Source organism: Kryptolebias marmoratus, linkage group LG13, assembly GCF_001649575.2.
Source record: "Kryptolebias marmoratus isolate JLee-2015 linkage group LG13, ASM164957v2, whole genome shotgun sequence".
NCBI lineage: Eukaryota > Metazoa > Chordata > Actinopteri > Cyprinodontiformes > Rivulidae > Kryptolebias > Kryptolebias marmoratus.
The window spans coordinates 23,999,065-24,015,616 of record NC_051442.1 but is presented as its reverse complement, the minus strand read 5'-3'; the positions used below and the strand labels follow the sequence as shown (position 1 = coordinate 24,015,616).

At 37.4% G+C, this 16,552-nt stretch overlaps 1 protein-coding gene across 3 annotated transcripts in view; it reads left to right on the top strand.

Moving 5' to 3' along the window:
- Positions 1-4,599, top strand: part of panx3 (pannexin 3) — a 17,360-nt gene extending 12,761 nt beyond the window's left edge. For 2 of the 3 annotated variants that reach the window (XM_017437055.3, XM_017437056.3), the window contains exon 5: positions 2,203-4,599. In XM_017437055.3, the coding sequence (XP_017292544.1) occupies positions 2,203-3,046 (844 nt within the window). In that variant the 3' untranslated portion in view covers positions 3,047-4,599. The remainder of the gene's footprint in view (positions 1-2,202) is intronic. The other variant, XM_017437057.2, reaches the window with a different exon arrangement.
- Positions 4,600-16,552: the final 11,953 nt, after the last annotated feature.

Genomic DNA, 16,552 nt, shown 5'->3' with positions numbered 1-16,552 from the left:
TTTATTTGTTGTCATTTGTAATCATCAAAATTAAACGAAATAAACATTTGAAATATATGAGTTTGTATGTAATGTATGAATATAATATACAAGTTTCACTTTTTAAATGGAATTACTGAAATCAATCTACTGTTTCATGATATTCTAATTTTATGACCAGCACCTGTATACTAATGCTTGTTGGACTTGTTAGAAATCAGTAACTTTCAGACCAGAATAAAACTGGCTGAAGGAAGCATTATTGTCATGTAGCAATTTTTATTTGTGACAAAGAAAGCTATTGCACATGTGAAAAACATTGCCCAACGATTGAAGATGTGATGTTACTCTGTCAATTGGAATCTCCTGATAAATGTGAAAAATTTTAATTTAAGAAACGCAATTATCAGGAAATCCTTCACAAGCAACTTCGTATTAATTTGACCCGAGGTCCACAGGAGGGCTCAAGTACAGGACTGTAATTTTGGAAATTTGGCTGTATATAAATATACAGTGTTAATATGGTGTGCATATGGTACTGATTTTTCTCCAAACAATACAATTATACATTTAGAGTCTAGAGAGAAGTATGTATTTCAGACTATTTGACATTTGTCTACAAGGGGATGTTTTAGAGTTCTGAATCCCTGCAGAGAAACTGTGCTTTAGAACAGAATGACTTTTACAGATGCCACTAAGTTTCTTACTATTGCAATCAACATCTTTGTGATTCTTGTCTAGTCCCTGATATTGTGGAGGTATTCATGTAAGCTGCTGCTTCATTATATTATGGTAGGGTGATCTCCTGATTAAATAATTTTTATTTAAACTAAAACTGACTTTTTATTACTCCCCCTACAAAAAGATATCCAAGCACTATAACAAGATGTTGGCAATTATGTGAGATTATTTAGGCCAATCATTTTATGTTTTTTGGTATGTCCTATTACTTTTTCCAAACTTTAAGGAAATACAATCCCAATTCCGAAAAAACTTGGGATATTGTATAAAATGTAAATCCCAGCAGAATGCAATGATTTGCAAATCTCATAAACCCATAATTTATTCACAATGGAAGACAGTAAACATATCACCTGTTTAGACTAAAATACTGTACAATTTTTGGAAAAAAAATGGGAATTTTGATTTTGATGTCACTAATAAGTCAAAAAGATGGGGCAACAAAAGGCTGGTAAAATAAGCAGTACCACAAAGAAACAGCTGGAGGAGCATTTTACAACTAAAGGATCAAGCGTACTCCATAAGGATTCATAATGTCAGTTCGCAGTCAAATGGTTGCGAGCCGTTTGTTTTTGCACACACCTTTCATAGTCCACGAGACACTCAGATCAGAACTCCTGGGAAGCTCCTCCTACATTGTTAAAAGAATGTTTCTTCCCACCAGCCTCTCAACTTTCCTGTTCTTGTTCAGATTTTTGCTGATTTAGTGAACAAAGGGAACCTGTCCTGACGCTGCCCAGCTGAGGCGCACTTCCTCCCAGCCACCACAGCCACAAAGAGCCACCTGTGTCTCCGCACAGTCTTTTTAAGTTCATAGCTTTATAAGTTTTGTTGGAGCAGTTGAAAAGACAGCTGCTTCTCAGCGGAGCAGTAGAAGCAAATTAACTCACATAAACACATCCACAACAACTTCTGACCAATCACACAATACTTGGCACAAACCACTGTGCAAAAAAGTTGGCCCAGGGCACGTGTCGAGAGGGGGTGGGCAAAGCTGCTATGTAAACAAAAATTATGCTGTTTTGTAACTATAGCATTAAGAAAGACCTCTTTCCATGACCTCTGACCTCCAGTCATCTTTCAGTAACTGTTCCATGAACAGTTCGTTCTGACCTCAGTGAATCTTGATTGTTATATTGTTATACATGTGTGAACATCTATTCAGTTATTCACAAATTGTTTACATGCTTACCAAATGGTTGTAAAAAAACATGATTCATTGCTGAAATGAGGGTTTAAGTTTATTTCATTACTAAGCTTTTGATGTATGAAAAATGAATGGGATTATTATTATTTGTGTGAAATTCTCAAATAAGGAAATTACACTGTACGTGTATTATATATATATATATATATATATATATATATATATATATATATACACACCAGTAATTGTGGTGAATTTGAATTCAAAGATGCTTAGCTGGTAAGATTTATAAACATAAACATCCCACTAACTTTTTTGTTTGTATCCATTTGCAGGGCCAAGAGAAACCGGTATTTTGAGTACCCCCTTCTGGAGAAATACTTGCATTGCAAACAAAAGTCTTACTTTCTTGTTAGCATGCTTTTTTTAAGAGGCTTCCTTCTTATGACTTTCATGACTTCTGCCTGCCTGTACCTGGCCTACTTCCACCTTTCGGCCCTCCAACAAGATGAGTTCAGTTGCTTTGTCCGAACAGGTATGCTACGAGACCAGAGCTGGATTCCAGAACTTGTTCAATGCAAGATCACTGGGCAATTGGTGTTCCAGGTAATAAGTGTGTTAAACGGTGCAATATACATCCTGCTGGGGCCCATTGTTCTCTTTAGCCTTATTCGACTCTTTATTTGGGACACTACCTTCATCTCTGTCTATGGAGTCCTCCCAGCTCTGAATCTCATCAACCACCAAAGGCTTGGATGTCCACTGAATGACCTCAATGTTCTCCTACTTTTTTTGCATGCTAACATAGTTCACTTGAAGTCCTACGGCCAAATGAGGGCTTTGTGTTCTCTTTCATCACCACAAGTGGACAATGCCACAGCAGTGCAAGGCTTCAATGCAATGCTGACACAAGAAGAAATGGAGGAGCGTGAAGAAGCTGCAAATGAGCTAGTCGAGGAAATTGGAGAAGCTAAAGAGGAAGGGAAGTTCAACTTGGTGGATATCATGACTATTCTGGGAGCAGCCCATGGAGGAGTGGTGAACTGCAGCAAGAAGAAGCCTCTCATGGAAGAAAATTTGACTCTGGGTACCAAAACACTTATTTACACACTCAAACGCATTCTTCTAGTGGCTATTTTTATCTTCATTATTTGGGATGCACAGAAATTTATTAGGTAATTTCCAAATTAGGTATGCTAGTTCATAACTACTTTCATAATCAATCGCTTTTGCTGAGGACAGTGAATACGAAATGAGATTAGATTTAGATGGACTTTAAATAAATTGGGGAACTTCTTTATTGTTTAGTGCTGTGCTGATTTTGAAAGTGAAAGACCTATATTTCTGAAAGAATCTTTTAAATGTCTGGCTAAAGTAGAAGAGATGGATTTATGGTTCTTCTTTACCCTAACTGGCCTCTTTGTCTCTTCACAGAGCCAAACCACCAGGGGTACCATGAGTTGAAGGAAACTGCACCATTTAATCATTACTAGACCTTCAATGGACTAAATCAGAGTGATAGCAATGGGGGTATATGGGGTTAAGAGGGTTGGGGGTGGTGAGGGTTGGTCATCAATTGGGTCTCTGTGGTCTGAATACAAAAAGGCCTCTTTTATAACTATGAGGCAAATTGTTCTGACTGGAAATGTCAATGAATATGGATTTGTCAGTTTCTACCTGCTGAGTATGTGGATCTGCCTTAGAGCTTTGTTTTGTCTTTCAGTATAACCTTATGTATTTTAAGGACGAAGAATATCAAAGGTAAGATTTCAAAAACAGTGTCTGCTAGTTTTCTTTTTGGTACTGTAACACTATTTGTCAGCAAGACAACACTTGACTTCTCTTTATACATTTTTTGTTCACAAGAACAAAAATCTGTTCAGTGACATTCTTGGATTCCAGTGTCAGTAAAAAACAGTGTTACCAGGTAACATTTTTGAATATTAGAATTTATATAATACCTGTTTTTGTAGTTGCTTATTTGTTGTCATTTATCTTACGAGCACCAAATACTGCTGTATGTTCAAGACCTTTGCCATCTAAAAAAGAAAAAGACAGCTTTAGTATTAGTTTTTAACCTAGCCTATCAGAAAAGCATGGGTGATCTTTGCAAGGTGTTGCTGTGCGTAATCTTGACATGGTTTGAGAGAGTGGTGCTGGCCGTGTCACCATGTCAGGATGCAGGGGTGTTGTGTGGGTATACTATGTAGTATTGTGGTGAAAGCATAGTGGTGACATATAGAGTGAGTTTAGGAAGCAGGGGAACGCTTATAGAGTGTGGAAAATAGAAGGCAAAACAAATTTGACATAGAAACACCATGGTTTACACTGAAGGAAATTTTCAGCAGTGATGAAGAAAAATAATTTTATCAAGTTGTCAGTTTGTACTCAGTTTTCCTGACAGGACAGTGTGCTACTGTTTATCTTCTCATTGATGTTGTTTTTATTTACAACTAAACATATCAAAGTGTTGGACCATTTGTACTCGCATTGTAATGCTGCATTTGATTTGTTAGGGAACCAGTGGTAAAATAAATCATAAAAAAGAGATTTGCACATCTATGAAATGCCAAAGGGTCCTGACATCTGGCACTTTTTGACAGTTTAGGATGAGAACTGGGCTGCATGTGACTATATGACGCTTGTGTATTCTCTTTGCTTGTATAAAACAGAAAATTCTGTTATATGTATGTACTGTATGTCTAAACAAATAAATCTCTTTTTTGAGTGTTTTTTTTTTTGCAGGTAATCTTTCTGAAATTTATATTCACAAAAGATTTTTTGACAAACAAACTTCCAGTGTGTTAATGTGTACATGCAAATAAAAGACATGTTAAAAAGCACACTTGTCTTCTTTAATATGTGAATGACTTAAGTGGGTTTGGCTTACCAGCAACAAACAATGTGATTTTACTTATGGTACAAATCAGATATTTGTCCTATTAAGCTACAATTTTCATTATGTATTCCTTAAATGACTACAAACATTTTGTACAGAGAAACTTATGCTCAATGTTGAATTACAGTGCCTTGCAAACATGCAGCTGAGCCTTATTGGAGAGTGGCAAACAAAATACCACTGTTAAACAAAACTCAGATTAAATCTTGACCTGAGGAGTGGGGGATATTTACAAAACTACTTAATTACAGTTTTTCTTGATTGTTTACACACAAATACTGGCACTTGAGACACAATGACCACAACATGTAATTCATTCACCAACCCCCTGAACCAATTCTGTGAAACTACAAGCACAATTGACAATGGACTCTGGGTTATAAGCAGATGAGACAACATGCTTAATATTTAAGGTTTTAGCTACCTATTTGAGCAACTTGGACAGAAAGTTTGTTTCTTGATCAGTTTGTATGGTTTTTGGTAGGCCAAACACAAAAGAATTTTGTTAGGGCTTTAACCTTAGATTTTGCTGTAATTTTGTTTGATGGGAAGCAAGTAGCAGCACATATGATGGTGAGCAAATATTGATTTTCCCACTTTGTTCTTGGTAGTGGTCCAACACAGTCTACTATGACATGGTCAAATGGCTGATCTATCACCTTTATAGAGCATAACGGAGCAGGGGGTATTACCTGATTTGGGTTACCAGCTATTTGACACATGTGACAACTGCGACAGAACTGTGAAACATCGCGTGTCATACCAGGCCAGAAAAAGTGTTTTTAACAGAAACTAGTATGTCTTGTTAATGACAGATAAAAACTCCCAAAATACTGAAACACCTGCTCTCCATCCTCACACGGGACCGGGAAGATGCACGGAGGAAGAGAGTCAAAAACAGCCAAGAGTTCATCTTAAAATCAAAACATTTATTCACTTTCAGCGCTGAAAGGGAGACATGAAAGGAAGACCCTTACCGAAGTTCAGAGCACTCAGCCTACATCTCAATCTAACTTCCTGTTCGATGTACTTTTGTTACTCTAAAAGCAAAACATCAGTCCCATCTGGTACTTTTCCATGTCAGTGTTTTTCCATTCTCCTCGTGGAGAGCCACTTCCTGGATTTCATGACATCATCTTATCATGTGTTCTCTATGACCTGCTATTATCCTTTACATTGTTTCTGGGCTCTGAACTCTGGTAAAAAGAAACTTCATGGTCTTACATTTTATATAACTTTTATATAACATTTTATATAACTTGACAGTAACACCTAAGTGACCAAACCACTGGCTTTCATGAGCCAGAGCCTTTTGTCTATAGTAGTTGGTATAACAATCTGTTTAACTTTACTCCAGTCTGAGCTTTATGCACCTGATAAAGACCATTAACGCATTAAGACACCTTGTTCTACAATGTAAGCTTGTTTCTCTTTATTGGCTTGTTCAACACTTACCACATTCTTGAAACATTTTTGTAATGTTTCATCAGCTTGTTGTGCAGAAGACAAATGTTATCTAGTCAGTGGGATGGATGCTCTCTCCCAGAGTGGACCAGGTTCCTCTAGCTACAGTGTTTCATTACTTCCAAATCTGGAAGTAATGAAACACTGTTAGTTTCATCCTCCCTAGAAAATGGAGACATTAACACAGAGTCAGAAATTGAAATATCAGGGTCTTTTTGTGCCTGTGCACGGGTAACCACACAGGCTGGATACAGCCTAGGGTCTGAAGAGTCTGAGGTCGTTTGATTTAAAGGATTGTCTAAAACCTCCAGACTTGGAAGTACTAAACTTCCAGCTATGTCATTCCCCATTAACATAGCCATGCCATGTATGGGTAAGTCTGGGCAGACGGCGACAGGGAAAATTCCTGTGACAAGTTTTGACCTGATATAAAATTGGTGGACTGGTCGGGGAGCGTAACCCATCTCTATTCCCCTCAGAACCGAGTTGAAACCACATGCACTCTCATGTGAAAAAGCTAGAACATTTGAAATAATCATGGACTGGGAACCTCCAGTGTCTGAAGATGCAAATTTGTTTTAAATCAGAGTCAGGTGTCAATGACACCAAGCCATCACAGATGAATGGTTTGAAACAAGAATCAGGCATTTTGTCACCACAACCAGGGCTCTCATTACAAGGTTCTTTTTTTACAAAACCAACACTGTTAGTTTGAAAATTTGGCTGAGTTTTGCCAAATGGATAAGCCAACTTCAGAAAGCTATAACTCCTGTTGTGGGTGAAAAGCAAGGTATGTAGCACACCGAAATAACTGTCAGAGACTCGTTGGATTCCAGCCAATACACGGGGGATTTTATTGACACAATTACTCTTGATCAGCTTGCCCCAAAATCCCAAAGTATCTTTGAGACAGGGTGTATTTATACAAAAGTCGATGCATGATGTCTGTGCATACTTCTGACCATTTACATAACTCCTACGACACTGGGTCTGGCTCAACCCAGTGTGTTTCCTGTGTTCCAGGAATCGTCCTGTTATCACCACCACTGTTCCGAAGTTCTGGCAAAAACAACCGGACATTCCTAACAGAGTTTGGTGAACTTCTGCACTCTCTTCTCCTCCACACTGTATGCTTCAACATACAGCCCTCAGTGAGGTCTCAAATAAAAGGTGATGCAGAGAGGAATCCAGTTCTGTAACTAAAGTCACTGTCAATATGATTGTTGTACAGTAGAGGATAAATAAACATAATAAATTGCTGAATTCCATATTGTGCATCATAAAAAATGTTCCAAAACAAGTTCAATTTGTCAAAATGTGTATTTACTGAGAAAATATAAAGTACTTACACTGACTGTCACATATCAAACTTTTTACAAACCATTTCACTGTTTCTACTTCAAATATGTGTTCAGTGACATATTTTTTAGCATGCCTCTTTTTATAAAAGTGCTTCTGCTGCACAAAGCACCGGAGCTTCACACACGTCACAGCTGCCACCCGCTCTGATTGGTCATCCAGAAGCTTCCCATTCTGGGTCTGATTCACCTGGAGGCCTAAAATGGAAAAAATAAAGAAAAATCAAATTATATTCATTAGCTATAAGTTCATACACACACACACAAAAATAATAATGGAGGTGCTTTGTCACGTCCGCCCAAACTACGATGACCGCCCTGTCTATGATGTTGAGTAAGACCTCGCTGCAGCAAACAGAAAGGGGTGGGGATAGACCATATGTCAGTCCCATACTATATTTGGAAATGGGGTTATTGTACTCCCGAAATGAAGGGAGCACTATTTTCATGATCACGAGTATAATTACCTTAAAGAAGCAGGATTAAGAGGTTGATTGAAAAAAGCTTGAGAGATCCTTCCTCTGATTATTTTCGTGAAACGATTCACAATGGAAACCCTGTACAGTCAGCTAAAGGTATTTTTATATTCTTAAAACAATTTTGTTCACTTAGTAAATCAATATGTTTATGTAGAATAAGTTGAGAATAGCATTAACAGTTGTAAACTAGTGAAATTCGTAATTCATACAAGCTAAGGTTAAATTTAGCATTTACCATAGCGAATTAGTTCTCTGCAGCGCATCATTAGAGAAAAATAGAAAAGCTTATGCTCAAAGTTTGTTCTTTTTAAAAGTCAGTTATTTTTCAGAGAATAACTGACAATGTACTTAATTGGGGTATATTGTGATACATATCGTTATCGTAATATAAAATTATACAGGATTATACAGGATTTTTTCCATATCGCTCAGCACTAGCACCCACAATGTTTTTATCTTATCTAGATCTTCATCAAGAGGGATCCCATAAATCGCACCTTAAACTTTTTTATCTTCTCATATGATTTTATTTTTCTAACACAATCTTTTTGCAAAAAATATCAACATTCAAAGCCTTACTTTTTTGTTCTTCAGTTTTACAAACCACCAATAGGTTTTCATCTGTCAAAATTTTCGCCATTTTAGTATCTCCAATTTTCTTTTTTTATTTCTCTTGAAACTACACAGGGGCTAAGATTACCCTGTTCCACCTCATTCCTAAGTTTTAATATTATTTTCAATTCCTCCCTCACAACTTTTATCCTAACTAGTTCCTAACGAGTTTCCATCCAATCTCTCCGGTTCCTTTCCCGAACTCTGAAGTGACGTCCCAGACAGCAGTCTGATTTGGAAGTCACTTTCAGCCACATGAGAGTTAAACATGTAGAGGCCCTGCAAAGAAAAAAATTGTCTTCCGTCGTCCCAGAAGCCAGATTTTATAAACCTGTTATTTAAGACTTCTTTGTGCTCTCTCATACTATTTAGCTGAAAAGATAGGTGCGTGTGCGTGGGTGTGTTTCAGCAAGTTAGATTACAGACTTGATGAATAACTAGTGGGTGTGAGGCTATATATGGTCCCTGACAGGAAAATGATGGGGGTTAAACCAGTATGACTGCAACCTATGTAATCTGGAAATGGATCCCGTCCTTGGACGTGTTTATTCAGCATAAAAAAATGTAGAACTTCAGCAACATAAGCAAATTTACCTGTTTAATTATTAAAACTGTTCTATTGAAACACAATATATTTTGACAACAAAGTCTACAAACAAAATTGAAATATACCTCTAGTCTCTAACTTGCTCTGGAAGACCCATTAAAAAGACAGTTGAGAAAAAAACATTAATGAGCAAAATATTTCACATTCAAAACATTCAATATACCATGAGATTTTCATTTTCTAGACTTTTTACATTAGAAACATGACATCCTATTTGTGTGTTTTGAACAACAAGAGAGCTTCAATCACTGAACTAGAAATACACTGATTTGGCCACTGATGGCACTAAGTAAGATTCGTGGCTGCCATCTTGCCAGGCTTTACACCAATCTCTGAGAATTGTTTACATGTCAGAGCCACACAATGGTAATGCCTTGTGTCATCAATACAAAAATGAATAGAAATAGATTATAATAGATTTTTTTTAAAAATAAACATACTGTATATTGTGAAAATGGGACTAGAGCAAGCTGTAACAAGCTTCCCATCAGGTTTCCCATCAAGCATTAGTAGTGGCAAAACATCAACCCAATGCACTACAATCCCTGTGACATTGACCATATATAAGGAATTTTACTAATGGTCAGTGGTCTGTACTTATAAATCAAGCATTAGGATTAAAAAAACAAATTACTTGGGCTTTTATAAGGTGTCACTTTATATGTGCAACAGAAGCAAATTAATTTGGTTGGTACCACTACAGCTTATTGAAATATTGTTTAATTTCTTGTGAAAAGTGATTCAGATCAAAGCAACTGTCTATTGTATATCTGCATGTTGTTAGTATGTAATAGTGTTAACAAAAATTGCAACAAAAATAAATAAATAAATAAAAAGAAATTGTTGCTTATTTTACAAAAATAAACATTATAGCATTATAATCCTCATTTTAAAGGCATGTTTCAAACTAAGTGACCTTAATTAGTATCACAGGTGCCTTCAAGCTGCCATTCAGCCTATTTAAGGGGAACAAATCTTCTGCTTGGTAGTTTATTGTGTGCACTACAATGAACAGAGAGCAGACAAAGAAAAGGTGAGAGCTGGCTGAGGAGCTCAGAAAGAAGATTATAGATATCTATATTAAAAGTAAAGACTACAAGAAAATCTCTAAACAGCTTTATGTTACTCTGACCACAGCAGCCAAAATTATTAAAACATATACAGTTCATGGGATTGTAGCCAACTTCCCAGGATGTGGATGCAAATAGAGAATGTAACCCCAGGTCAATCAAACAAATAGTGTGGCTGGTATAAAAAAAGCCAAGGAAACTATTCAAACTGAACTCCAAGGTCAAGGTACGTCACTTTCTGATCACACCATTCTGTTTCATTTTGAGTCATGATGAGAGGGCTCCAGTACTTACAGAAAAACACAAAAGAGCCAGACGGACTTCACCAAAATGCATGTTCATGTTCATGTTCTTCACCAAAATTTCTGGAAGAAATTTCTGTGACTGATGAGACAAAAACTAGAGCTTATTTGGCTCCACTCACATCATCGCACTATAGGGCGCACTGGATTATAAGATGTCCTGTCAATGAATGGTCCATTTTCAAATTTTTGTCATATATAAAGCGTACCGGACTGTAAGGCCATTGTCATGCACATGCAAATAGACGATTTCGCTGCTCTAGCGGAGCTGGTTTGCCTGTATCAGCATTTATATGATCCCTCTATGAGAGATCAAAAAGATAATCAAACAGTTTAAAACTCACAGAAGGATACTGCACTGACTTAAGCATCGAGTATAAACGCGTATACCACTCGCTCAGGTCCGCGAGCCATGTGTGTGACTTTACAAAGCGTGACTATAAATGAGCCTTAATGCTACAAGCATTCTGACAACATTAGGCACACACAATGGACATGATAGACAAAAACCTAAAAGATCACATGTTCAATGATTTATGAATTAGTTTGGCATAATACTCACTAATTAAACACAATGCCATGTTTTTAAAGTTCAGGTTCCATTATTAATAACAAATAATAGAAAAGCATTGGGCTTCTTAGTTGAGTTAAGGTTTTTTACTCAGATATTTATGATTTGCTGCCATGCTGGTAGTGACTAAAGCCACCACATGGTACCTACCAAAATGGTGGCGTAAATTCTTGCCTCAATAGCATAGACTGCATTGTTATTGGCCATTCCAGTGTATTTCTTTTTCAGTTGCTTCACAGTTTCTTCATTATAGAAAACAGAAAGATATATGAGCACTTCTATAATTCTTCTTTCTCGTCCTTATTTTTTTAAAAAGGATAAGTCTGTCTCTGTGGTCAGCTTCAAAGTCAGTGTCTCTGTGTGATTCGTCTCAGTGTAGAGTTTGAAGTGACAGGCAAAATCACACAGGGTCACATAAAGACATGGGCAATTTTCAAAAGGTTGATGGATGTAGTCAAGTACACACTGTATGTTCATGGCTGCCAATTATTTTTAGAGCCTTAATCAGAAACTGTCAACTTGTTCCTCGAGCTACTCTCTCAAGGTAAACACACACACATGTACACATATGCCCACACAACTGAAAAATACGTTCATCATCAGAATGCAAACATGGAAAAAAATCAGTACACATAATATATGTGCAGTCTGTATACACTGATGTGCTGCAGGTTTTTTTTTTGCTGCTGTTTGATTTTCATTTTTTTGATCATTTAGGAAAAATATAACCCAAGAGTTTTAAAAATCATGCTTGAAAAGCTGTGCTGCAGCAGTTAATCAAGTGTTTAGAAGAAGAGACACTTGGAATCAGAGTTCTATTCAACCTGAGAACCGATGAGTCATTTAAAATGTGTGAAGCTTGTCCCAGCAGCCTTTTCTGCACAAACTGTATCTGACGAGCATTACAGAACACTCCTTCCTCTCTGTCAGACACATCAAAGTTATTTTTTGAAAGCAAAATGACACATTTCCTGCCAATTGAGAATTGACTCTGTTAAAAAAGAAAAGTTAGGTCAAATAAAATGTAAATAAAAAATCTGCAGCCCTTTTTATTTTTTTTATAACTTCAGGTGCTAAAATATTACATTCATTTATGTAGTCGTCTACGGATACCATCAGAAATTCTTTTTGACATTTGAAATGCCCATTATTGTCCTGTGCAGCACTTTTATTTCTTTTAAGAACAAAATACCCTTCATTTCAAACTACCATATTTTTTGCACTATAGGGTGCACAGGATTATAAAATGCCCTGTCAATGAATGGTCCATTTTCAAATTTTTGTCATATATAAAGCGCACCAGACTATAAGGCCCATAGTCGTGCACATGCACATCCCAGTTTTTGTAACTTCGCGTGTCCCACGATTCATTCAAAATAGATGATTTTGCTGCTCTAGCGGAGCTGGTTCACCTGTATCAGCATTTATATGATCCCTCTATGAGAGATCACAGAGATAATCAAACAGTTCAAAACTCACGGAAGAACCGAGCGTCAAGTATAAACGCCTACAGCGCTCGCTCAGGTCCAACACAACAAAGCGTGACTATAACTGAGCCTTAATGCTGTAAGTGGTGCAGCTTTGTAGTTTACCAAAGTCGTAATAAAACATTACTACTTCCATATATAAGGTGCTCCGGATTATAAGGTGCACTGTTGTTTTTTGAGAAAATTGAAGGCTTTTAAGTGTGCCTTACAGTCTGGAAAATACGGGAACTGATTTTTTCAGCCTCTTTTGTTTCTGTTGACAGTTATTTCCATGAATAGCTATGGGCCTCATGTACAAGGGGTGCATGCACACAAAAGAGTGACATATGCCTTTTCAAATGCAACCCTTCAAATATATCAGAAATGAACTGACTGTGAAAACATGTCGACCCACACCAACATCATGGGTGGTTGACAGATGTTTCTGCAGTTATTGGTTTGTTGACAACACTTAAAGGGCTTGCTGGAAAACTGTTAATGATGTGAAAACAAATACTGGACACACCTGAGAGACAGACCTGTACTACAAAGAGAAATTTCCCGCTTAACCAGTTATGTTGAGTTGAAAGTCAGAGTTTTCAGTGTCAATGTGTGGGTAGATCCCCAAAGTAACAGTTTTATTGAAATGTCATAAAGAAGCGCAACCCGTTCACTGATTCTTTAGTTAATAATATCCCAGGCAGAAAAAAGTACATTTCATCATAGTGCTGGAACATTTAAAATAAATATTGGATTGTGAAAGAAATAGTAAAAACAATATTCTGCTGTCATGTTAAGTTAGTCAGTGCCCTATAGGTGTTGATTAAATGTCTGTATTTTATTTGTCAAATTTTTCCATAAACAGTTTTAATTCAGGGGTTAATTTTAATTCAATCACCTAGTCTATCAAATACAGAGGCTAAGGATTCTTTTTTTTTAGCTGTTCTTTTCTTTAGGGGTTGCCACAGCGAATTTGCGTGAGAGATTTAGCAATTGTTTAACACCGGATGCCTTTCCTGATGCAACCTGGGCTTGAATCTATAAGTTCAGGATTATGAGACCACAACACTGACCACTGACCTACTGTGGCCCCAAGCTATGGATGCAAATATTAAGTAAAATCTGTCCATTTGACATGAATTTCTTTTAGTTAACTCACACGATTTTTAGCACAAGAAATTGCTGAAAAAGAAGTTTGGAAACCTGAATCCACTCATAAGCCATATTCCTGCTTTCTTCACTGAGGAGTTAAGCATCAACACTAGTCTGTAGTTAAACCAGTGTTGACAACTCCCTGTTGAAAAAAGCAAATATCTGCTGTCCTAAAACTAAATGATGTCATTGCCTATTTTGCATGATTGGCCTTGTTTATGTTATTGTACTGAATTTTTTTTATTTTTTTTATTTTAGTTTTTCTAAGTCTGGTTATATTTTTAATCTCTTAAAGAAGCCTACGACAGGTCAAGGTAAAACATGAACATTTACATCCTGCTTTGACTGTAAGCCAGGATGGAATCATCAACGAGCAGCAACTTTGTGCGTGCATGATTCACTGGCAGTTTGGATGCAAAAGGGTGACCATCTTTTGCTCTGACTGCAGGTGGAAGGGATGCTGCCTGAGGACTAGGCCACCTGTAAGTGCTTTAGGGCAGGGGAGGGGTACACAGAAGCAACCACTGTTTTTTGAGAAGAGTAAGTACAATATGTGCTTTCTAATAACACTAGAAAAGTTGCTAAAGTTGCGTTTTTGAAAAAAAGTTGCTAGAGGGGTCTGAATATTGGCTAAATATAGCAACAAAGTTGCTTAGTTGGCAACGCTGAGTTAGACTCCAGTAAGCTTAAAAAAGAAAGGACTGTGCAACATGATTACAGGACCATATTATGTTGATGATGTACAATGGACTGTGCCTGTTTTAAATATATTGCTGGATTTGTTAGAATGTCCAGTAAACAGTTATTAGATTTAACTTGTTAGTATCTCTGTAAATGAGAGAATATTTATTAAACAGCATACATTGACTTGATCAGTGAAGTGATTTGCACATAGGACAGAGTCAGTTCTAAATAAACCTCTTGATTGTAGAGTTTAAAGTTTCCAATCTTTCTGTTCTGACCTAAACAGCAGCAGGTGATATAGTAGTTTATATTTTGCTTTTTTGCTGATAAAGTACAGGTTCAGAGTGTTATACAAAACCCCTGAGTGCCTCTGGTTTTACAGTAGGTATGTCGATTAACTCATTGAGAATTTGAAACCTTACCCCTGGCACACATTGTCACGACTCTTGAACTTGGCACTAATGCCAGAGGACATTGTGTCAAGCACAATATTTTTATGCTTCACTACCCTAGTTATGATTTTCTAACTCACATTTTTGTTAAGTTCCTCTTTTCACTTGTGCAGAGAGAATAACAAGAAGGTCATGGGATTGTCTCCCAAGCTTTCTGTGTGTGGACTATACTGAAAAGGCACCAGTTCCCTAAGAGACAAAAAAAAGGTAAAGAAAATGAATGGATTGACAGATGGATAAATGGAGGTGTGTCAGAGAAGTGTGTCATGTGCACTCAACTCCACTTTAATCTGGATGTACAAAGGAATTCACATGTTTCATACATCTTGATTTGTTTGTGTAAATGCTGTTTTCTCCATTTAAGTGTACATTGTGTTTTGATAGGAAATCCACACAACTCTTCATACATGAAGCCCCAGATGTTTCAAGAACAGTGGAGCAAAACAGTATTTAGTCAGCCACTGATTGTGCAAGTTCTCCTACTTAGAAAGATGAGAGAGTTCTGTAATTTTTGTCATAGGTACACTTCAACTGTGAGAGACAAAATGAGGGGGAAAAATTCAGGAAATCCCATTGTAGGATTTTTAAAAATGTATTTGTAAATTATGGTGAAAAATATGTATTTGGTCAATAACAAACAAGCAAGATTTCTGGCTCTCACAGACCTGTAACTTCTTCTTTAAGAAGCTCTTGTGTCCTCCACTCGTTATCTGTATTATTGGCACCTGTTTGACCTCATTATCTGTGTAAAAGACACCTGTCCACAGCCTAAAACAGTCAGACTCTTTGACCAAGACCAAAGAGCTGACAAAAAGACAAAGAGGACACCAGGAAGAAAATTGTAGACCTGCACCAGGCTGGGAAGAGTGAATCTACAACAGGCAAGCAGGTTGGTGTGAATAAATCAACTGTGTGAGTAATTCTAAGAATCTCCCTCGATCTGGGGCCCCACATAAGATCTTATCCTGTTGGGTCAAAGTGATTGTGAGAATGGTGAACAAAAATCCCAGAACGACATGGAGGGACCTGATGAATGACCTGCAGAGAGCTGGGGCCAAAGTAACAAAGACTACCATCAGTAATACACTATGCAGAGAGGGACTCAAATCCTGCAGTGCCAGACATGTCCCCCTGCTTAAGCCAGTACATGTCCAGGCCCGTCTGAAGTTTGCCAGAGAGCATATGGATGATCCAGAAGAGGACTGGGAAAATATCATGTGGTCAGATGAAACCAAAAAAGAATTCTTTGGTAAAAACCCAACTCATTGTGTTTGGAGGAAGAAGAATGCTGAGTGTCATCCCAAGAACACCATACCTTCTGTGAAGCAAAGAGATGGAAACATCATGCTTTGGGGCTGTTTTTGTGTGAAGGGGACAGGACGACTGATCTGTGTTAAGAAAGGAAGGAATGGGGCCATGTATCGTGAGATTTTAAGACAAAACTTCCTTCCTTCAGTGAGAGCATTGAAGATGGAACATGGCTGGGTCTTCCAGCATGACAACGATCGGGCAACGAAGAAGTGGCTCTGTAAAAAGCATTTCAAGGTCCTGGAGTGGCCTAGCCAGTCT